The sequence below is a fragment of the Ahaetulla prasina genome, chromosome 13 (genome assembly GCF_028640845.1).
Source record: "Ahaetulla prasina isolate Xishuangbanna chromosome 13, ASM2864084v1, whole genome shotgun sequence".
NCBI lineage: Eukaryota > Metazoa > Chordata > Lepidosauria > Squamata > Colubridae > Ahaetulla > Ahaetulla prasina.
This window is the reverse complement of record NC_080551.1, coordinates 11789248-11809474: the sequence shown is the minus strand read 5'-3', so window position 1 is coordinate 11809474 and position 20227 is coordinate 11789248. Positions and strand designations below refer to the sequence as shown.

The 20227-nt window shown below is 42.7% G+C and overlaps 1 protein-coding gene across 1 annotated transcript in view; it reads right to left on the bottom strand.

Moving 5' to 3' along the window:
* Window positions 1–18129, bottom strand: part of AGBL1 (AGBL carboxypeptidase 1) — a 471358-nt gene extending 453229 nt beyond the window's left edge. Inside the window, exon 1 of the mRNA XM_058156548.1 lies at window positions 17844–18129. Coding sequence (XP_058012531.1) covers window positions 17844–17894 — 51 coding nt within the window. The 5' untranslated portion in view covers window positions 17895–18129. The remainder of the gene's footprint in view (window positions 1–17843) is intronic.
* Between the last annotated feature and the right edge of the window lie 2098 nt (window positions 18130–20227).

Below are 20227 nucleotides of genomic sequence, written 5' to 3'. Positions count from 1 at the left end.
CTTGAACCTGCAGTAATTGCAGGCTGCTGTGTTCTAATAACAGGCTCCTTACAGCCTGAGCTATTACGGCCCTTGGCTTATCACTGCCAAGCTAACTTGCAACAGCCAACTCACCACAGCCAATTTGCCATGGCCAACTCACCACAGGACAACTCAACTTAATTATTTAAAATAATTTTAAAAAGATTTTAATTTTTGTCATTCCCATTTCATTTTGTCCCTCCTTTTGGCATCCTTTCTTTAATGATTATATTCCACTATTTCTTCGATATTAGTGTAAGTCTTGTTCTGTGGCAAATGTCTCATGGCAATTGGCCGTGGTGACTTGGCCACCATTAAAGTTACCACCACTGAAGTTCTCAGCCAACCAATTCCTTTCTCAGACACAGCTATTTCTCTAATGCAGGGGTCTCCAACCTTGGCAACTTTAAGACTTGTGGACTTCAACTCCCAGAGTTCCTCAGCCAGCTTTGTTTTTGCTTGAAGACATTTCGCTTCTCATCCAAGAAGCTTCTTCTTCCGAACTGAAGAAGCTTCTTGGATGAGAAGAGAAATGTCTTCCAAGAAAAACCAGGAAGTCCAGTTGCCTCTTTTAAAAAAAAAGCACCTTTGGGAAAACCTTTTCTTATTCTTGCCAAAAAAAGACAGTATGAAATCCTTACCACATTGGTCTGAAAGATGTTTAATGTCATCGGGATTTTTCATTTCGTTATTTACAGGGGTGAAATGTAAAATTTTTTACTACTGGTTTTGTGGGTGTGGCTTGGTAGGGGGAGGGTAATGTGACTGGGTGGGCGTGGCCAACTTTTTTTTTTTACTTTTAAAAGCCGAAGAGCTTGTAGAAAAAATGCTTTGAAGGGGTTCCAACAATCTCAATTGAGTTGCCTGATCGCCAGAACTTTTCAAAAGCTTTTTTTTTAACAGTCTCTTTGGCCGAAGAGCTTGTGTTGTAAATGTCGTACCTTGATGAACGTATCTTTTCTTTTATGTACACTGAAAGCATATGCACCAAGACAAATTCCTTGTGTGTCCAATCAATCAACTTGGCCAATAAATTCTATTCTATTCTATTCTATTCTATTCTATTCTATTCTATTCTATTCTATTCTATTCTATTCTAGAAAAGATGCTTTGAAAGGGTCCTGACAATCCCAGCTGAGCTGCGCGATCATCAGAGGCATTTTTTTTTACTTTTAAAAGCATTTTTTCGGCCAAAGAAAAAATGCTTTTAAAAGTAAAAAAAAAAAAAACATTTGATGATCGCACAGCTCAGCTGGGCATGCGGGGGGAAGGGGCGGCAGGGATTTTTGCTATCTGTTCTCTGAAGCACCCATCACCATCGCTACCGGATCAAGCGATCCAGTCCGAACCGGGAGCATTTCACCCCTGGTTATTTATTGCTTACTTCTCAATCTAGATCGATGTTTTAAAATTGGTCTGGTCTATACTGATCCCAAGAGAACAGCTCTTCAGATATGTAGCAATTCCCACCCAAATTTGAATTTCTGTATTCTCATGCCTCCTTTCCTACTGATCAGTCTAAAGCAGTGATAGTTAACCTGGTCCCTACCACCCATTAGTGGGCGTTCCAGCTTCCATGGTGGGCGGTAGAGGTTTTGTCCGATACTGAAGCACTTTCCTTTTTTTTTAATTTAATTGATTTTAAAAAAAAATATTCATAGCATTATTTAAAAACATTTTCATTAGGTTTTCATAAAATTCCCCGTGACAATTTAAATTTCTGAAAATATACTATTTGTATCGCCCGCGCATAAGTTTAGTTCACGTTACGTACGTGAAACTAGATGATGCTCTAGTGCGACCGCAAACAAAAGAGCCTCGTCCCAGAATAGCTCGCGCATCTCCCCCCACACCACCCAGCTGTAACAGACAAGCAGAGCTGGTAGCCGGCGGCCCCCCCCGAACCCAATCCACGATGTGCAAGAAGCATGCGCAGACAACAATACACGGCACATTACTGTGGAACCAGTGGGCAGTTAGAAAATTTTACTACTAACAGAGATACAAAAGTGGGCGGTAGGTATAAAAAGGTTGACTACCCCTGGTCTAAAGAAATGCAAGGCCGTTTTTTCCTCCACCCCTGTAATCAAGCAATGTGCCTGTCACCCTATCAGATCTCTTTTGCAAAAGTAGGCCAGATCAATGCGAGGGGCCATATTTAAAGTGGTGAAAGAAGGCTCCGAAGACCTTCTCCAGACATATTAAGTAACAGGTTTAATCCTGCACGAAAAGTGTTCGCAGCTGAAGAGGATCGTATAACCCTCAGACTGTACATTGTTCACCTAAAGAGACATTTCCAGAATACGATTCATAATTGGCAAGGGTTTTTTTTTTCCCCTTGACTTGCTCGATCAACAAAAGATCATTTTACGCATGACCAAATGTCAATACTGACCGATAATCCCTGTTTCGCTCATCCATCCCATAATTGGGCCGTCCAAATAGAAAGGTTGCATTGTAAGAATGTTTGCTGGTGGGAAGGAGTTTTAAGAAGTAGCGACTGCAGAGTTTTGTGAACATTTTCAGAGTTCGTCATAAATGCTTCCTTCAAGGGGGTGGGGGAAAAGAAAGAAAGTTGGAGGCAGCTTAAATGTAGCAATCAAGAAGATTTGAAGGGTTGAAATGAGGCAGGGGTGAAATCTAAAAAATTTCCCTACCTGTTCTATGGGCGTGGCTTAATTGGTGGGCAAGGCTTGGTGGTCAGGTGACTGAATGGGCATGGCCAATAATAATAAATAATAAAAATAATAACGTATACAAAACTTGGGAGCGCACCAGTCTACCTTCTTTAAAAATAGAGGCACAGGTCTACTAGCTGCCTACAGCTCTGATCAGCTGTAGTGTGGCCCTTTGAAGCGCCGCGGCAGTCATTTAAAGCTGTTTGCAGCTATATCACCACCGAGGGCTTCAGGGATAGAGAAGAGGAGCAGCGAGGCATGAGGGGGGGGCAGGGATTTTTGCTACAGGTTCTCCGAACTACCCGCCCCCATCGCTACCGGATCGCGCCATCCAGTCCGAACCGGGAGCATTTCACCCCTGAAATGAGGGATCCTTGGTGCTCTGTGAACTTGTGGATATTTAATTACCCAAACTAGGTAACACCTGCTGCATTGATGATATTTCCTAGTTTGAGTAATATAACATCTGCAAAAATACCACCAAGTTCAGAGAATACCAAGTATCCCACAGTTTAATGTTTCTGTTCAGTTGATGGCTTCCCATCCTCTATTGCAACTATGTCTATCATCAAGCTTTAAACTTTTAAATAAATGCATCTTTCCCCCAATTTAGCTCTGCCACTTTTCTTTCCTCTCTCACATTTTAGCTTAGGGGGTGCTTGAGAAAGGTAACCAGCTTCTTACCTCTATAAGGGCTTTGAATCAGAGGTGGGTTTCAGAAGGTTCTGACCAGTTCTGGAGAACCGGTAGTGGAAATTTTGAGTAATTCACAGAACCGGTAAATTCCACCTCTGACTGGCCCCACCCCGATCTATTCTCTGTCTCCCAGCTGATCAGGAGGAAATGGGGATTTTGCAGTATCCTTCCCCTGGAGTGGGGAGGGAATGGGGATTTTGCAGTATCCTTCCCCTGCCACGCCTACCAAGCCATGCCATGCCCACACAGAACCGGTAGTAAAAACATTTGAATCCCACCGCTACTATGAATGCTGATGGTGTTGACTTTCTGTGCTAAATACTGTATCTACACTGAGTCCAGAATACATCATGTGTTAGATGAAGCTGTATTAGGGGTGGGTATATTTAATGCATGGGGGATTTACCATGAGAGCTGCAAACTCTCCAAGGCTCTAGTGCAAAATACTAGCTCAGGTGGAAATGTATTAAGCACTAAGAAAAAACGTGTCTGAGCATATGCTTCCATGGGGAACCAAGCCCTGAGCATCACTGATGAATTCACTATCCTTCCATATTAAATCCTTAAAGCTTTCCTTGTTCCTGCAGCCTAGTTGTGGAAAAAGAAAAGAAGACATTGACTCCTTATTTTCATTGTTAATCAAAAATCTTTCCAGGGGTAACAAATCTACAAATCTACCAGTGCAATTGTGGCTCAGTCTTCTTCCTACTTAGCAGTTTATCTCATGGCTATTCTGTGCCATTTTAATCCACAAAACAGGCAGGCGGCATTTAAAGTATTCTTCAACTTGTGTTTGTTAGTGTGTTTAAATGGACTGGCTGCCCAGTTCTAGCCAATTTTTTGTATCAGTTGAAAAAAATCAAAAAGAGCTTGGAGACCCTGTTTCATCTAGTCTCTTTAGCATGGTGTACATGTTAAGCCAGATAACTTGTTTTGCTTAGTTTTGGCGTATACTTTCATATGAAACTCAGACACTTGTGCTTTGCAGACAATGCTTTATATAGAGTGCCTTGGCCAAACTTGCTGTGGTCAGTCAGCAGCCTATGGAGCTGGCAACCGAGTCGGACAGCGATGAGGCTGAGGTGAGGCCAGGGCCATTGGGAAGTGAGGTGCGGACTCCAGAGCCTTCAGAGGCTGACAGTAGTGAGGCAAAGGAACAGGAGGACCCTGTTCCTAATGCATGCATGAGAAGAGCTGCCAGAAGGCAAGAGCAGCTCAAGCAGAGATGACAACTCGGGAGTAGGGCCAAGAGATGATTGGCCCCTCCCATAAGGCTCAAAACAGACCAGCACTGGCATTTCAGCTTTGCCGGAAAACAACGTTGTAGCTGCGTCTTCTGCTTCATATACGTCTTTGTTTTTGTGGCTTCTGGACATTTGCCAGGAAGGGCCATTGGTAATTTGCCTAATTGGACTAAGGTTTATGAGATAACTGAGGAATTTGTGTTGGGAGGCATTTGTTTTACTTTGAATTGAACGATGCTGGGAATGAAGTAATTCCCAGCTGTTAGAATAAAGTTTGTTTTTCCACGGACTAAGTTTATTACTACCTACTTGGGCCTGGGTTACAACAAAATTCAGATAACTGCAGATAATTCAATAAGCCATAATGAATCAGACAGTTTTAGTTTATTTATTTGGTTTGTTTGTTTGTTCTATGTTCTAGTCCCGTGAAGGCGAACCTACGGCACGCGTACCAGAGGTGGCACGCAGAGCCCTCTCTGCTGGCATGCACGCCGTCGCCCCAGGTCGGATCTCCGTGGCGTTTATTTTGTGAGCTTCTGTTTCCCTGCAAATGACGAAAGAGAAGCTCACAAAAGAAAAAAGATCTTACCTCTTGCTGTGTTGCCGGTATTGGGATGCCCTGCCTCCCGCTAGCCAGCTGGTCTTCGGGTCTCTGCTGCATATGCACCAGTGGTGAAATTCAACTAGATCTATCCGAATCGTGTGATCCGGTACGGCCGGTGGCGGGAGGCTCCACCCATCAGCCCGGATGTCATCACATCCTGTTTTTGACCCTCTGCTCTGCGCATGTGTAGAGGAGGTGCGAGCGTAGCGAGTACATGCGCACACTCACATTTGCGATCCGGTAGCGAAGGTAAGTGCATTTCACCCCTGATATGCACACGTGTCCACCAGTGTTGGGTTTCAATTTTTTTTTACTACCGGTTCTGTGGGTGTGGCTTGGTGGGCATGGCATGGCTTGGTGGGTGTGGCTTGGTGGGCGTGGCATGGAGAATGTAAAATCTCCATTCCCTACCCCAATCCAGGGGAAGATTACTGCAAAATCCCCATTTCCTTCCCCGATCGGCTGGGAGACTCGGAGGCAGAGAATAGAAGGGGGCAGGGCCAGTCAGAATTTTTACTACCGGTTCTCCGAACTACTCAAAATTTCTGCTACCGCTTCTCCAGAACTGGACAGAAACTGCTGAAACCCACCTCTGGTGTCCACGCATGCATGTGCGTTTGCGCTCATGAGCACCTTTCAGTGTGAGCATGCGTGCACATACAATTTGGACACTCAGTGGATAAAAGGTTCGCCATCACTGTTCTAGTCCATGTTCCAGTTGTCAGGACTGGAAACCATACTAGACTTTAGGGTTCCAGACGCTGCCACATTTTTCCCCTGAGGGGAGGAAGGGGGGCTGAGGGGTATGGTGATATTCTTCAAGCGGTCAAGGTCGGATGGTGTTCACATCTGCAGGAAGAGTGGCGAGAAGATATTCGAATGAACTGGGAGAACGTGGGACCATGTGACCAGCAAAGGGGTCAGGGGGGTGGGACTCTTGGGGTTTGTATAACTGGGAAAAGAATCCGGAAATTCAGTTTTTGAATTTCACTCATCGTGTGCCAGTTTCCTCATGCTAGTAAAGAACTCTGAAAGACAATGGCTTCTGAGTTTTTTTTATGCAGAAGAGGTTTTTCTGGAACCTTGACATCAGTGTTTTTTTAGAAAATATACGTTGTAGTATATCATCTCCTTGGTGTTCTGATTGTCCCAGCAGTTAAGACGTTATTAATTTCAATGTTTCTATATCCATTCTTGTAAACTGGAGGCTCTTTCCTCCAGCCTCTCTAACGTATGGGTGGTCTTTAACAATAAGGAACAAATTAGTGTCTTTATGCAAACTCCATCCAACCGTCTCTGAATTGCTTTTTGTACTGCTTCTTTATTTCTCTTTCCCCTCCCCCTTCCATCCAATCCTAATGCATTTCTAATCACACATTTTATTTTGCAGAACTTGTCACAAAACACATTACTGCATAACTTTAAAAGGGGCTCTCATCAAATAGGAATAGTGAGAGAATCGAGGAAAGCGGAAAGAAATCAAAACACCTGCCCCTTTGTAAGTGCCTCCCCTCCCCCCCTCCCCCATTTATGGCTTAAGTATTCCCTCAAAAGGAAGAAATCTAATTTTCTCTCCAGGGCAAAGCTTTTATTTCATAATGGGTTGCTTATCAGATATTTCACTTTAAAATTTGCTCTTATTGTTCATTTGCTCTCTTCTTCTTTAATGTAGTTGGTTAACGTAGTTGTATCTTTATATGGACCTCATTTCTACTGGGGCCTTGTTGTTCTGCTATCTATTCGAGATATATTGTTTTCCACCCAGTGGCTGTTAACCAGGTTTTTTCAATGTCATTTCTCATGGCAGCAAATTATTTTTATAAGTCATTCCTAAAGCTAACCCTTTCTTAGGCATGGTTTCAATTCAACTATTTCAGAACTGTGACTCCATTAAAACAACTTTGCAAGTTCGCATTATAGGGTTCCCTGTTGGAGGAAGCGGCTTTAAAATATTCAATGAATAAATTGCCTAAGAATTAAACTTTGATTAATCTCAATTGTGAATGTTATCCCCCCCAAAAAAAAAACCAAAAAACCCTAAGAAAAGGGCTACAAAGTGTTAAAAGTTTAAAGAGCCGCTGCATTGGCTGAGTATTTGCAAGTCAATACTTTTTGGAGCTGGATGTCAAATTCACCCATTCTTAATATAGAGATAAAGGACAAAGGAAATTGCTTTCTGCCAAGTCGAAGTGTTCCATTTATGATAGACATGTGTGGCTATACACTTCTGGATTGTTCCCAAAGCTTTTCCTGAACTTTTTATCTAATACTAATTTTTAATATGATGAAGTAGGACCTATAATGTATAAGGACAGGCAGAGCCTGGGGGCAGAGTCAAGAGAGCAATCAGTTTGGAGTCATAACATTGCCACAAGCGATCTAAATCCAATCCCCCTTGAATTCCGATTACTCTTATATAGCACCAATTTAGCATTGACCACTGACTAGATTCTTGTGTATAGGATGAGCAATAAATTAACTGGAACTTATCCTGTGGTCCTAATTCTTCATGCCGTATGAATTGCATCATACGAACTATACTGAATCATTTTCAACTCAATTTAAAGGTTAATTAAATGAAATCAAATTTTGTCCTGAGCTACTCTTTTCTCTCTCTCTTTTTTTTTTTAACTACATCCCCTAGTACCCCACCCAAAGGCCAAGAACAGTTTTTGGCCTGGAAAATGTTGAGCCAGTTTGGGAAATTATCCTCTCATCTTTGAAGATCTGAACAAACAGATTAAAGTCCAACAAGAAGGACAAATAGGAAGGACCCCAAAGCTATTGTGGGAAGCCATACACACCCTCCTAGATGAATGAAATATTTTGTTGAGGGATATTTTAAAAAGAATTTTATATTTCCCTAAATGAGAAACGGAGAAACATGTTTTTTTTAGAGGCAGGAAGCAGACTCAATCTTTCTTAATAGCCCCTGGCAGTTATTTTATGCCCATTAAGAAAGATTGGGCCAGCCTATTCAGAAACCAGCCCCAGTCTCCCTGTCCCAGAGCAGAAGGCGAGGAGGCCCCCTTTTAGAAATGCAGATTTGGTAATCCATTCAAGATAAGATATTTTGAAACAAAGGCAGAATGGTAGGATTAGAAGCAGCCTAGAGCAGTCCAAAGCCCCCTTCATTACACTATCACCCCAACAGTTCAAAGTCACAGAAACCTGGGAGCTCAGATAAACAATAAACCAGAGGTTGAGCTCAGACAAGCACCTAGGATTTTGCATTTCCTCTTTTGCCTATAGAGCCAGCTATGACCCCTACATGACCCCGTAGGAATCTGACAACAGCCAATAGAATATTAGAGGACACGTTCTTGCACAGGAACAGGAAACTCAAATACAAAGCCCAAAAGTTGGTACAAAAACCACCCATTCTCAACTCCATTTGGTCAGTTGCACCAGGACCACAAACCCATGTGGTTCTGCTTCATCAATAAACCATCTTTCCAATCAGCCTCCATGTTTCCAGTGTCTTTCTCCCAGCTTGAAACTGAGCCAGATGGATTTTCCTTCCCACACATTGAAAAGGAGAGTTATTTATTTATAGGTCATCCCAATCTATGCAAACTTGGGGTTGTAATCCTTCTTTATCATATGAAAACTCTGGGTTTGTACATACGGTCTATGGTCCTGCTCCTACCTCATATTGAACTGGGTTGGTAGGGTCCACAAGTGGCTAGCCAGCCTATTTTGTAGCAACCCCAAGAAAGGGCCATTTGACTTGTTCATTTTAATTTAATAAACTGCAAGCTTAATTTATCCAAAATTAGATTCAGAAGATTCTAAATTAAATGAACCCCAACCAACTGCCTAACCAATTTTGTAGTGTCATCACTATTCCTTCCACTGTTCATCCAAGTCATTAACAAGAGTTTTAAAGAGTTCTGAATTCTAGATCAAACATGCAATGCCCCATTCAATACTTCAAAGTCCCTCAACTCTATGCCTCCATGGCTCTATGGTCAACAATTTAAGATCGAGCCCGCTGGTCAGTTCGTCACAGTAATGGAACTTCTATCGTTATGATGAAACATTTTAAACAGTGTTTCCTCTCTGCATGCCACCTCATGCATGACAGTGCAGAAAGATGCAAATCTCTCAATATCAAGAGAGAACTTAGGCTTTGAAAATATAATGGAAGTTTTTGTGAGAAGCCATTGGTATGCCAGAGAGAGGGCACAGTCATTTAAAGTTCTTAATTCTTTCTCATTAAACTTTTGGCTGTCCTTTAAATGAAAGACCTTTATCCAACAAAGCAGCACGTGAAGCTCTGTTCTAATAAAATGAAGATCTGACTGAATGCAACATCTCTTTTAAGCAAAGTTTTTTTTCTTTTTTTTTACTCAAGCAAAGAAATGAGCCAGGGATGTGAAATGAAAACATGTCAGAAAACATGTAGCAGGTGGAAGAGACTGTCCTACGCATGATCCAGCAGAGCTTTGCAAGCAACTCTTATTAGACCACTTGAAATTTGCCCCTGAGTCTTACATGGAATACAAACTGATATACAAGAACTCATTTATTTGACTCAAGAAAGCCAGGCTTTACAGTCTAGAACCATGCTGAAATTTTCATCTGTATTTTTAGAAACGCCGATCTCTTTCCCTTTGCTGGGAAAGAGAATATCAATAATTATATGTCAGGGGGTGGGGTGCAGTGGTGGGATTCAGCCGGTTTGGGCTGGTTTTGGCGAACTGGTAGTTAAATTGCTGGCTGGCCCCACCCCCTCCCCTTTCCGCCCCTTCCAGGAGTCCCCACATACCCCATTTTGGCTCCCAGGTAAGTGCAGGGAGTCGCGTTTTCTCTCCCAGGAGGCTGCAGGGAGGCCTATTGGGCCCAAAACAGGGCATGGGGGTGCGGTGTGTCCGCCCATCCCCCTGCAGCCTGTTTTTGCTCCCAGGGGGATATAGGAAGCTGAGTGCTGCCTGTCACACACCCCTGGTCACGCCCACCCAGCCAGTCATTAGGACAGAGAATCTGGTTGTTAAATTATTTGAATCCCACCACTGGTGGGGTAGGATTTTTATACTTATCCTGGGCATCAAGTGGCTGAAGTAAATGTGGGGTAAGAACTTTGTCTATTACTCCATTGTCTCCTCTCAAATGGTCTAAAGACTCCCTGGCTTCTCTCCCTTTTATTCAATCTCGGGAGAAGAAAATTTTCCCATTGGAGAGATTTAGCTAAAAGGCAGCAAGGTAAACTACTGCTAATAGTGGGGTTCCCTGCTACTTCCAACCAAAATTGCTCAAAAACATGATAAGACATTTGAGAAATCACTCAAGATGCTGAAAAATAAGGCAGAAAAATCCCAACTTTGAGGAGAGGAGAATCAAGGAAATACACGGTGGGGTTTAGCTCAGCATTAAGCTGAGCTGAGATATTTCCCTATCTTGAAAATGCTGCTGGCTCAGTGGTTAGAAAGCAGTAGAGCAGGCAAACTGTGCCAGAGCCTGGAGTTCGATACTGAGGAACTCAAGGTTGACTCAGCCTTCCAGTTTTCCAAGGTCAGGAAAATGGGGACACAGATTGTTGGGTGTGGGGGGGGGCAATATGCTGACATCGTAAATCACTCAGTGAATGCTATAAAGCACTATTGTGTGGAATATAAGTCTAATTGCTATTGCTATCCTTCTCATCGATTACTCAGAATCAAGTAAATGTTTATTACATAAAGAAATTGAGTTTTGTCTTGCCTTAGCTTTAGTGTTTCATTTGGCGTGAAAGTTATTGCCCTTACTGCTCTACTCTTAGCATCCAGAACGATGCAGCCCAAAACTAACTACACAATAGTTGTCGATGACAGACTAGTTCTTGAAAGCTTCCAGTGATGAAGCTCCCACAATTGCTCCCACAAAAACTGAGTGCCGAAAAGGTCGTGCGGAAATGTTGTGCATGCGCTTATCAGGGCCGCGCTCTGGAAAAGCCAAACTTCCTGGTTCTAGCGTGCATGCGTGCCTGATGATCAGCTGACCGGGCACATGTACACACACCAGTTTTCAGCACTGCCGTGCACGCAAAGGAATCAAGCTTCAGAAAAGCCAAACTTCTGGGTTCTAGCATGCAGGCATGCCCAACGATTAGCTGGCCATGCGTGCAAAGAACAGCTGATTGTTGACCATGCATGTGTGCCAGAAACCTGGAAAACAAACAGGCAAGGCCGCGCATGCCGGGAGACATGGCTTCATGTGCTACTTTGGCCACGTGTGCCACTGATTCGCCATCATAGGTATAGGGTCTCCTACTGGGGCGGAGGGGAGGTTGGACTAGATAGCCAACAAGGTCCCTTCCAACTCTGTTATTCTATCTTAAAATTGTGTAGTACAAGGGTGTCCAAAGTTTTTTTGGGGAGGGCCAAATACAGAAAAATAAGCAAAGGCCCGGGCCACACACAAGAGGTGACATATTGACACATGATTACTGTGTGTATTTCTAACTCACCTATAATGTGAAGAACATTGCTCTCAGTGGGAGCAGTGATGCTGTCCTTTGGATTGAAGGCGAACTCGGCCTCGGGATGCTCCGGGGACAGAAACGCCACAAAAGAGCGATGGCTCAGCTGCCCCCAAGGGGAAGGGAGGACCCTGGAGAAGAGCCTGACGCTTTGCCGCAGCCACACACCTGATCGGCCTCCCAAGGAGCTATGGCCGGGGTGCCCGTCAACGAGCTCAGCTCCCACAGCCAGCCTGGCCTCGCATTTTATTTATTTTTGTCACAACATTATATACAAGCACATATAATGAAAGAAAACAATAGGACAGGAACGGTAGGCACTTTTGTGTACTTATGCACGCCTCTTATAGTCCTCTTATAGTCCTTTTAGGAATGAGGGGAGGTCAATGGTAGACAGTTTTTGGTTAAAACTTTTGGGAGTTTGAGAAGAGACCACAGAGTCAGGTAATGAGTTCCAAGCGTTAACAACTCTTGTTACAGAAGTCATATTTTCTGCAATCAAGATTGAAGCGGTTAACATTAAGTTTGAATCTATTGTTTGCTCTTGTGTTATTGCGATTGAAGCTGAAGTAGTCTTTGACAGGAAGGACATGATGAAGTTCATTGACAATAAGAGAAGGGAAACATTCTTACAAAAAAAGGGCTAGCAAATTATAAAGTCCTAATGAGCTTGAATATTTGCACTGTATTCAAATTATTGAGAATAGTCAAATGTTAGACCAATTATGATATCCAATATTGCCTGCAGTCAGCAATGAAAAATTAAGGAGGGGGAGTGGGAAAGGTTATACATATAATATTCCTTGTCTCATATTAAACATCACTTTGTGCTATTTTGTATAGTCTACAGAGGCATAATGTGGTTTGCTTGGTTTTGGCTCAGGGTAATGTGTGAACACAGCTACTGTGGGTTTGTTTAAGAAACTATGCTTAAGCAAACCATGTTTTTTTATGGTGTGAACCATTGGTGGGTTTCAAAATTGTTTACTACCAGTTCTGTGGGTGGGCGTGGCATGCCTTCATGGGCACAGCTTGGTGAGCATGGCACGGGAAAGATACTATAAAATCTCCATTCCATTCCAATCCAGGTGAAGGTTACTGCAAAATCCCCACTTCCTCCTGATCAGCTGCGACTTGGGAGGCAGAGCATAGATGGGGGCGAGGCCAGTCAGAATTTTTACTACTACCACAGTTTTTCTCTGAACTACTCAAAATTTCCGCTACCGGTTCATCAGAACTGGTCAGAACCTGCTGAAACCCACCTCTGGTGTGAACCCAGTCTTTCACCTGGTTTGAATTGAAGTTATTGTAATTCTAGTAAAAGAGCTCAGCATTGCTGTGGAGACCTTGGTGATCTCTGAACCTGTAGATGTTTCATTATCCAACTAGTAACCCAAAACAATATTTTAATCAAGCAACTAGCTGCACAAAAAGAAAGTCACGCCTGCACAAGCAATTGCAGGCAACCTACTGTATGTAAACACAGAGCAAACCACACATTCCCTCACACTGATGATGTTACCTCGTTGGGTATTGAAATGTCTGCAAGAAAATTTCAAATTCCAAATTTCAGAATGATGTGCAGGCAGAGTGGGTCGATGTGCAGTAAAGATGGCTTGTCTTATTTCTGTTTTGTTTTAAATGTGCGAACATTTTAATTTTTGAAAAGGGAAGAATTACCTGGATCTCAGCTGTCTAAGAACATCCACCCAGTCCTATTTGAAATGGAAAACACCTTAAAAATGTATAAGTCAAAGAAACAGATAATCCATAAGGCAGACTTGTTGACTGGCAATAGAAGCAAATAGTATTTGAAGGGTAGGACATAGATTTTCCAAGACAGAACCACTGTAAATGATTTGTAGCACTTTCTATCCTGCTATCAGTTTACGCCGTCAGCTGGATCATATAATAGAGCTTTTCCAAGGTTACAGATTAATAGATTTAGCACCTTAAAGGTCATCTCATCCAACTCTTTGATGCAACACCAATATTAATGCCACATAAAAGCTCGATGGTTGATTTTCTGCTTTCCCACATTCTTCAATATTTTTGAAGCTAATCATCTTCCCAAAGCACATTTAGCAGAAGAATGGCAATAGAATGAGCAGGAGCTGCTAGTCATGAGTTTAATGTCCAGGCTTAAACTGTTGGTTTGCTTGCTTATTAGGAGTTATTATTATCAGTATTCATGCATTAATTTTCTGGGCAAAAAGCCCCGTTAAGATGGCTCGTGCATAAACTAAAAAGCATACAATGCAATTAAAATCAGCTAATTTAAGACTGCCAAACTCGAATCGCCGTTTAAGCCACTTTCAATCCAATACCACAAATTCACTAAAAGAAAGCAATTTAAAACAAGAGGCAGAAGCCGGACATACAATTAAAAGATATAATTGTTGTTTGTTTCCTTGGGTAATGCGGTTTCAACTCTCACCGTTTCTCATGAGCCACAGGCAGCCTTAGGAGAAAATGCCTCCTCTGGAGAACAATTTATGCTGTCACCACCAGAAAAACACTGTGTGTCAAAAATAGTTTTACTTCAGGAGTGTTTTGGCAAATAATGACGAGGATGATCAACAGCCACTGCTATAAAGGCAAGTCAAGAGAATCATTCGACGCCGATATAAACACCTCTTTAAAATTTGAGCTGAAACTCTAAAACTGCAGCTTCGTTTTAATTTACATACCGAGCAAGTGACATCCAAACCTCACCTCCAAAATGATCATCATCTTAGGAAACAGAAACTGAAATAGCAGCCATGAACATCTTTAGGCAAACGATAATAATGGCCCCCCAAAAAGAGAAATCTTTCTGAAACCCAGACCAGGACTGTGAGCTAGGCTTGCCAACACACTAACCCATTATTACCTCACTTTTATTATTTATTATTATCATCTAATTGAATTATCCCATTTTTAAAAATTTAAAGTGTTCAGGCTGGGTTTGCCAGAAATAGCTAGCTCATTTGTGTCTCAGTCTGTTGGGCAAACACAACCAATGATTTATTAGACAAGTAGATAAGAAGAAACTGCAGATTTTCCTCCATAATTAAGGATGGAGCATATGGCAGCATCTCATGCCCAAAAAGATTTCAGTTAAACGTGTTTGTTCTCTATCTTTTTGCCTTTCTGGAATGTATCTTGGCAAAAGAGAGGTGCATCTTGTGGGTTGCATTACTCTGTTCTACACCTAGAAGATGTATGCTTTAATAATTGCTGTGAAGTTACAGAAACACACAAAAGACAAAGCTAAATAGGTAAAACAGAATTATGCCGTTGCTGGATTGACAGATTGACTGAAAAGATATCAGTCAATCACAAAGGAGTTGGCTAGAAAAACTTCAACATCAAGGTGAAGATAGTTGTATTTCAAGAGGTGCTATTTAGTGACTATGGCTAATAGGTAAAGGTAAAGGTTCCCCTCGCACATATGTGCTAGTCGTTCCCGACTCTAGGGGGCGTGCTCATCTCCGTTTCAAAGCCAAAGAGCCAGCGCTGTCTCAAGACATCTCCGTGGTCATATGGCCAGCATGACTAAATGCCAAAGGTGCACGGAATGCTGTTACCTTCCCACCAAAGGTGGTCCCTCTTTTCTACTTGCATTTTTTACGTGCTTTCGAACTGCTAGGTTGGCAGAAGCTGGGACAGGTAACGGGAGCTCACCCCATTATGCAGTGCTAGGGATTCGAACCGCTGGACTGCCGACCTTTCGATGGACAAGCTCAGCGTCTTAGCCACTGAGCCACCGCGTACCTAATAACTAATTATATAACTATATTAATAACTAATAACTAAATTATATAACTAATAACTAATTAATGGCTAACAGCTCTCTCTCTATATTCTTTAGACAAAGCTAATGAGTTTGGGCTCATGGCCTGAAAGGGTGAAGGGTCAAAACTCAAAGAACACCCAGTATGAAGATATTCCTAGGTTGAAACTCAAGAGAGCATCCTTATCCAAACTTTGAAGAGCTTTCTCTGTCAGGGGCAACAATTCCCTTTTATGCTATTCAATTCCCTTTTAACAACAATTCCCTTTTAAGCAAGGAATGCCACCTTTGCACAGTCTAAGGCTAATGGCACTGTCTAAAATAATCTTCTACAACGTAACTAACAATCAATGCTGGAACCATGCTGTAGAATTATGATAATTCATGGCAGAATGATACCCCTAATTTCTAAACTGAATACTATCCACCTATTTGTAAATTGATTTTTTTTTTTGAAAAGATGCTAATTAAGACTTGGATTTTGCTTCAGCAAAAGGAAATCTTAAATTCAACAACTGTGTTTTCCCCAAATTAGTTGCAGGCAGAAATCTACTAACCCTGAACATTTCTACTCTTCTTCTCCTACTTGCTTGCCTTAACCCTCCCCCAGCAATAGGCCTGCAGCATCTCCTCCAGAGGTGGGTTTCAGCAGGTTCTGACCAGTTCTGGAGAACTGGTAGCAGAAATTTTGAGTAGTTCGGAGAACCAGTAAACACCACCTCTGACTGGCCCCGCCCCCACCTATTCTCTACCTCCCGGGTCCCAGCTGATTGGGAGCAAATGGGGATTTTGCAGTATCCTTCCCCTGGAGTGAGGTGGGAATGGAGATTTTGCAGTATCCTTTCCCTGCCACACCCACCAAGCCACGCCCATCAAGCCATGCCACGTCCACCACACCACGTCCACAGAACCGGTAGTAAAAAAATTTGAAACCCACCCCTGATCTCCTCTAATATAAGTTATGATGTTGTCCAAGACTCAGGATGCTGAATATTCCAGCTGGAGAAGTTTTGAAACATTGAAAGCCTTCATTTTCCCATGATGAAAACACTCTTATTTTCTGTTTGCAGTTGAGAACATTTAAATCCCTTTCTAATGTCCTGGGGTAAACTACAAAGAATTCCAACGCTTTTCTTTGCTTTCACTTGCCATGTTTAAACACAGATATCTGATTTAAGCAACCACTCAAGAATAGATATACACACACACACACACACACACAAACACACACAAGAGAGGGGGGGAGGGAGGGGGAGGGAAAGAGAGAGAGAGAGAGAAAGAAAGAGAGAGAGATACACAAAATTGCAAACATTCCATTATTTGCGATCTACTGATTGTTAGGATCCAATCCTAAATACCATAGTTGTCTTCCATAGATAATTCTTTGCAATGTTCCAGTTGTACAAATGGACCTAAGGCATCTCCAGTGACATTCTACAGATATTATTCTTGGTGGTGTTCAGCTTCCTCTTGTCTCCCCTGAAGAGAGGTTGAGAAAGCTGCCCTCTCCCCCATATTGAATGAGGATCCACCTCAACTGGTTCATGGTCCCTAAGAGCTTGTTCCTTCTCAAAGAATTCTCCATCTTTTCTCTGAAGATGGCCTTTCTACTTTACACAAACATTACACTTCCTCACAATAGGATAAGTCAGATCCCATCTTCCATGTAGGGGGAGGGAGGGATGGAGGGAGGGAAAGAGAGACAGAGAGAGAGAGAGAGAGGGAGGGAGGGAGGGAGAGAGAGAGAGAGAGAGAGAGAGAGAGAGAGAGAGAGAGAGAGAGAGAGAGAGAGATATCTGTCTCCCTAAACAGATCTGAATCCAGACTTGTCGCCTACTTAGCAAGGTTCTTATCTTTAAAAAAAAAATCATGCACATAGTGGGAAATCTTTTTTATCTTACTCTAAAGCTGGAGATACCAAAGCTTGAAAAACAGATGGAAAAAAAAAAGACTTGCCCTCATAACTCCAGTCCAACAATAATATGTTTTAAAGCATCACTGAATATTCAAATATTTTGGGTGCACGGGATGTTCTCCTAGGTGAGATATTTTAGAAGCATTGTACCTAAGGTGTAACTGGGGTGGGGGGTGGGGGGTTGAACCATCTTAAAATAACCGCATGGCGAAGTCCGTAGCGGAGGGGAGATCTGAAGGCAGACTTCCTGCCGCGTAGCAGCGCCTCTTTTTTATACATCCACCGTGACTAGTGCAGAGAACGCTCGCCTCTGATTTGGGATGCAGGAAGTGTAATAATATATCAAAGTTTTCACCACTAGACAAATCGCTCGGTTTGCCTTGAGGGAAAGGAAGGGAAAGGAGCTGCACAGCCATCAGATTTCTCTCCAGCTAGTCGAAGTCTTCTTACCTGAAAAGTAGAGAGAAGCACCTGCAAGCCACTACTTCCTTGCTCAGCCATGTTGCTGGGCTTGAACTCACCCCAAAAACCTTTACAAAATTCTAACAGAAGGTTGGGTTGGTTTTTTTTAATCCAACTGCTGTTGCCTCTGTCCTGATCAAGGGAGCAGCTCAATCCCGATCAGGAGAGAATAAAACGAAAACAAGAAAAAAAATCAAAGCAACACCACTCTTAGACCTTCACAAACGAAACAGATAACATGCATACAGACATATGCATCAGCTTCCCACCCAGATCTCCGGTCTCTTTGCTGCTCTTCCAGTGTGGCATAGAGATTAATTCCTATATAAAGAATTCCAGGGGATTAAGAAAAGCTCTCGGCAAAAGGTTCTGGGTGTTTAGTGCACAGCCAGAGGCATGCAGGGTGGCTGGCCAGGAGGGGGAAGAGAAGGGAAAAGCAGAGAAAGAGGCAAATTTGCATAGTCCTCCGGGCAGGGGGACCGAGGAGTGGACAGTTGGACTTGGCTGCCTGACAGGCATTCTCAGCTGACCGGCTGATCAGTTCCAGAGGACTTTCTGAGGCCACTTGGTGTGTCTGCTTCTGTCCGGGTGAAATCAGAGAGGCCTGCAGATGGACACGAGACGTACAAGTCCAGGGAGGCCATGAGGCACAAAGAAGGAAGATTGGCAAGCTCTTAAAGACACACTTCAAAATTAAGGCTCACCCATCAGGGTAATAATATAAGCCGCCCTGAGTCTTCGGAGAAGGGCGGGATATAAATGTAAATAAATAAATAAAAAAATAACGGTGGCTTCTTCAGTCTTAGTTTAGCAGAGTGCAACAAAGACGGATTGCACAATCCACTTTTTTGATGGCATCATGTACTGTATGAGCCCAAGTAAAACACAGGTGCAAGCAACCGTGCTTGTGACACCATGGAGACCTTTGAAGGCACTCTTCAGTCTTGCACAAGTTTAATACCATGTTTCCCCGAAAATAAGACCCTGTCTTTTTTTTTTTTTGAACCCTGAAATAAGCACTTGGCCTTATTGCCATGCATTCAAAAGCCCGATTAGGCTTATTATCAGGGGATGTCTTATTTTGGGGAAAACATGGTACCTAGCAGCTCACCCATTTGTACTTCCCGCAACTCACTAGAAAGGGGACGTGGTGGCTCAGGAGCTAAGCTGCTGAGCTTGTTGATTTAAAGGTCGGCAGTTCAACGCTTTGAATCCCTAGTGCCGCGTAACGGGGTGAGCTCCTGTTCCTTGTTGGAGCTTCTGCCAATCTAGCAATTCGGAAACACGTAAAAAATGCAAGTACAAAAATAGGGACCACCTTTGGTGGGAACGTAACAGTGTTCTGTGCGCCTTTGGCGTTGGGTCATTCTGGTCACATGGCCACGGAGATGTCTTTGGACAGCGCTGGCTCTTCAGCTTTGAAATGGAGATGAGCACCACCCCTAGAGTCGGGAACAACTAGCACATATGTGTGAGGGGAACCTTTACCTTTACAACTCCCTAGTGAATTTTAATGAGGTCATTTTAGGTGTTCTAAGGCCACAAAAATGCAGTTCCTGGCTTCCAACAGTCTATGCCAAGGGTCTGCTAACTTGGCTCTTTTAAGACTTGTGGACTTCAACTCCCAGAGTTCCTCAGCCAGCTTTGCAGGTTACATTCCTCAAAGTTGATCTTAAGCAGATTGGGATTCTGGGAGCAGAATAGACTAGCAAAATTTGATCAAGGATTGCTATTTTAGCCAATTTTGCTGAAGAACAAGGATTGGAGGACAGAAAAATAGTTATGCCTCTCTCTTTCTGGAATTATACTTGGATGAGTTGACCTTTCTTCCCCATTTTTTATTAGATGGCTTCTCCATTACTTGCCTGTTCCTTGTCTCACAGTTTCAGCTTCTGGAGCTATAAACCCAGCAGGATTAGAAAGAAAAAATACTCCTAAAAATACTTCTCCCTAACCAGTCCCACCAGAATTTAACTTGGAGAAAAATAACACGGCTGTCAATGATGTTGCCAGGGTCAGTCCTTGAAGTATCTGTCTCACCCTGACAAGACCCAGAAAGTCTAATAAAAGAAGTTTATGTAATAGCCGAGGCAGACTTCTGGGATAATGTTCTATCATGAGCAAAGGAACTGAAGGTAACAAAACCCTTTTAAGAACTTATAAAAGCTTGGCTAGAACTCAACATGCTTCACTGATTAATCCACTGGCTGCAAAAATGACTTTAGAGCTAATTAAAGGCAGCTTAAAAAAGCTGTTGTGCTGTTTTCTCTCGTTTCTCACTTTCTCCATTCTACAGATAAATGTATCTATCACTGGAGCTGGATGAAGCATTACCTAAAGACTAAAACAACAAAAACTCCAGACCATTTGCC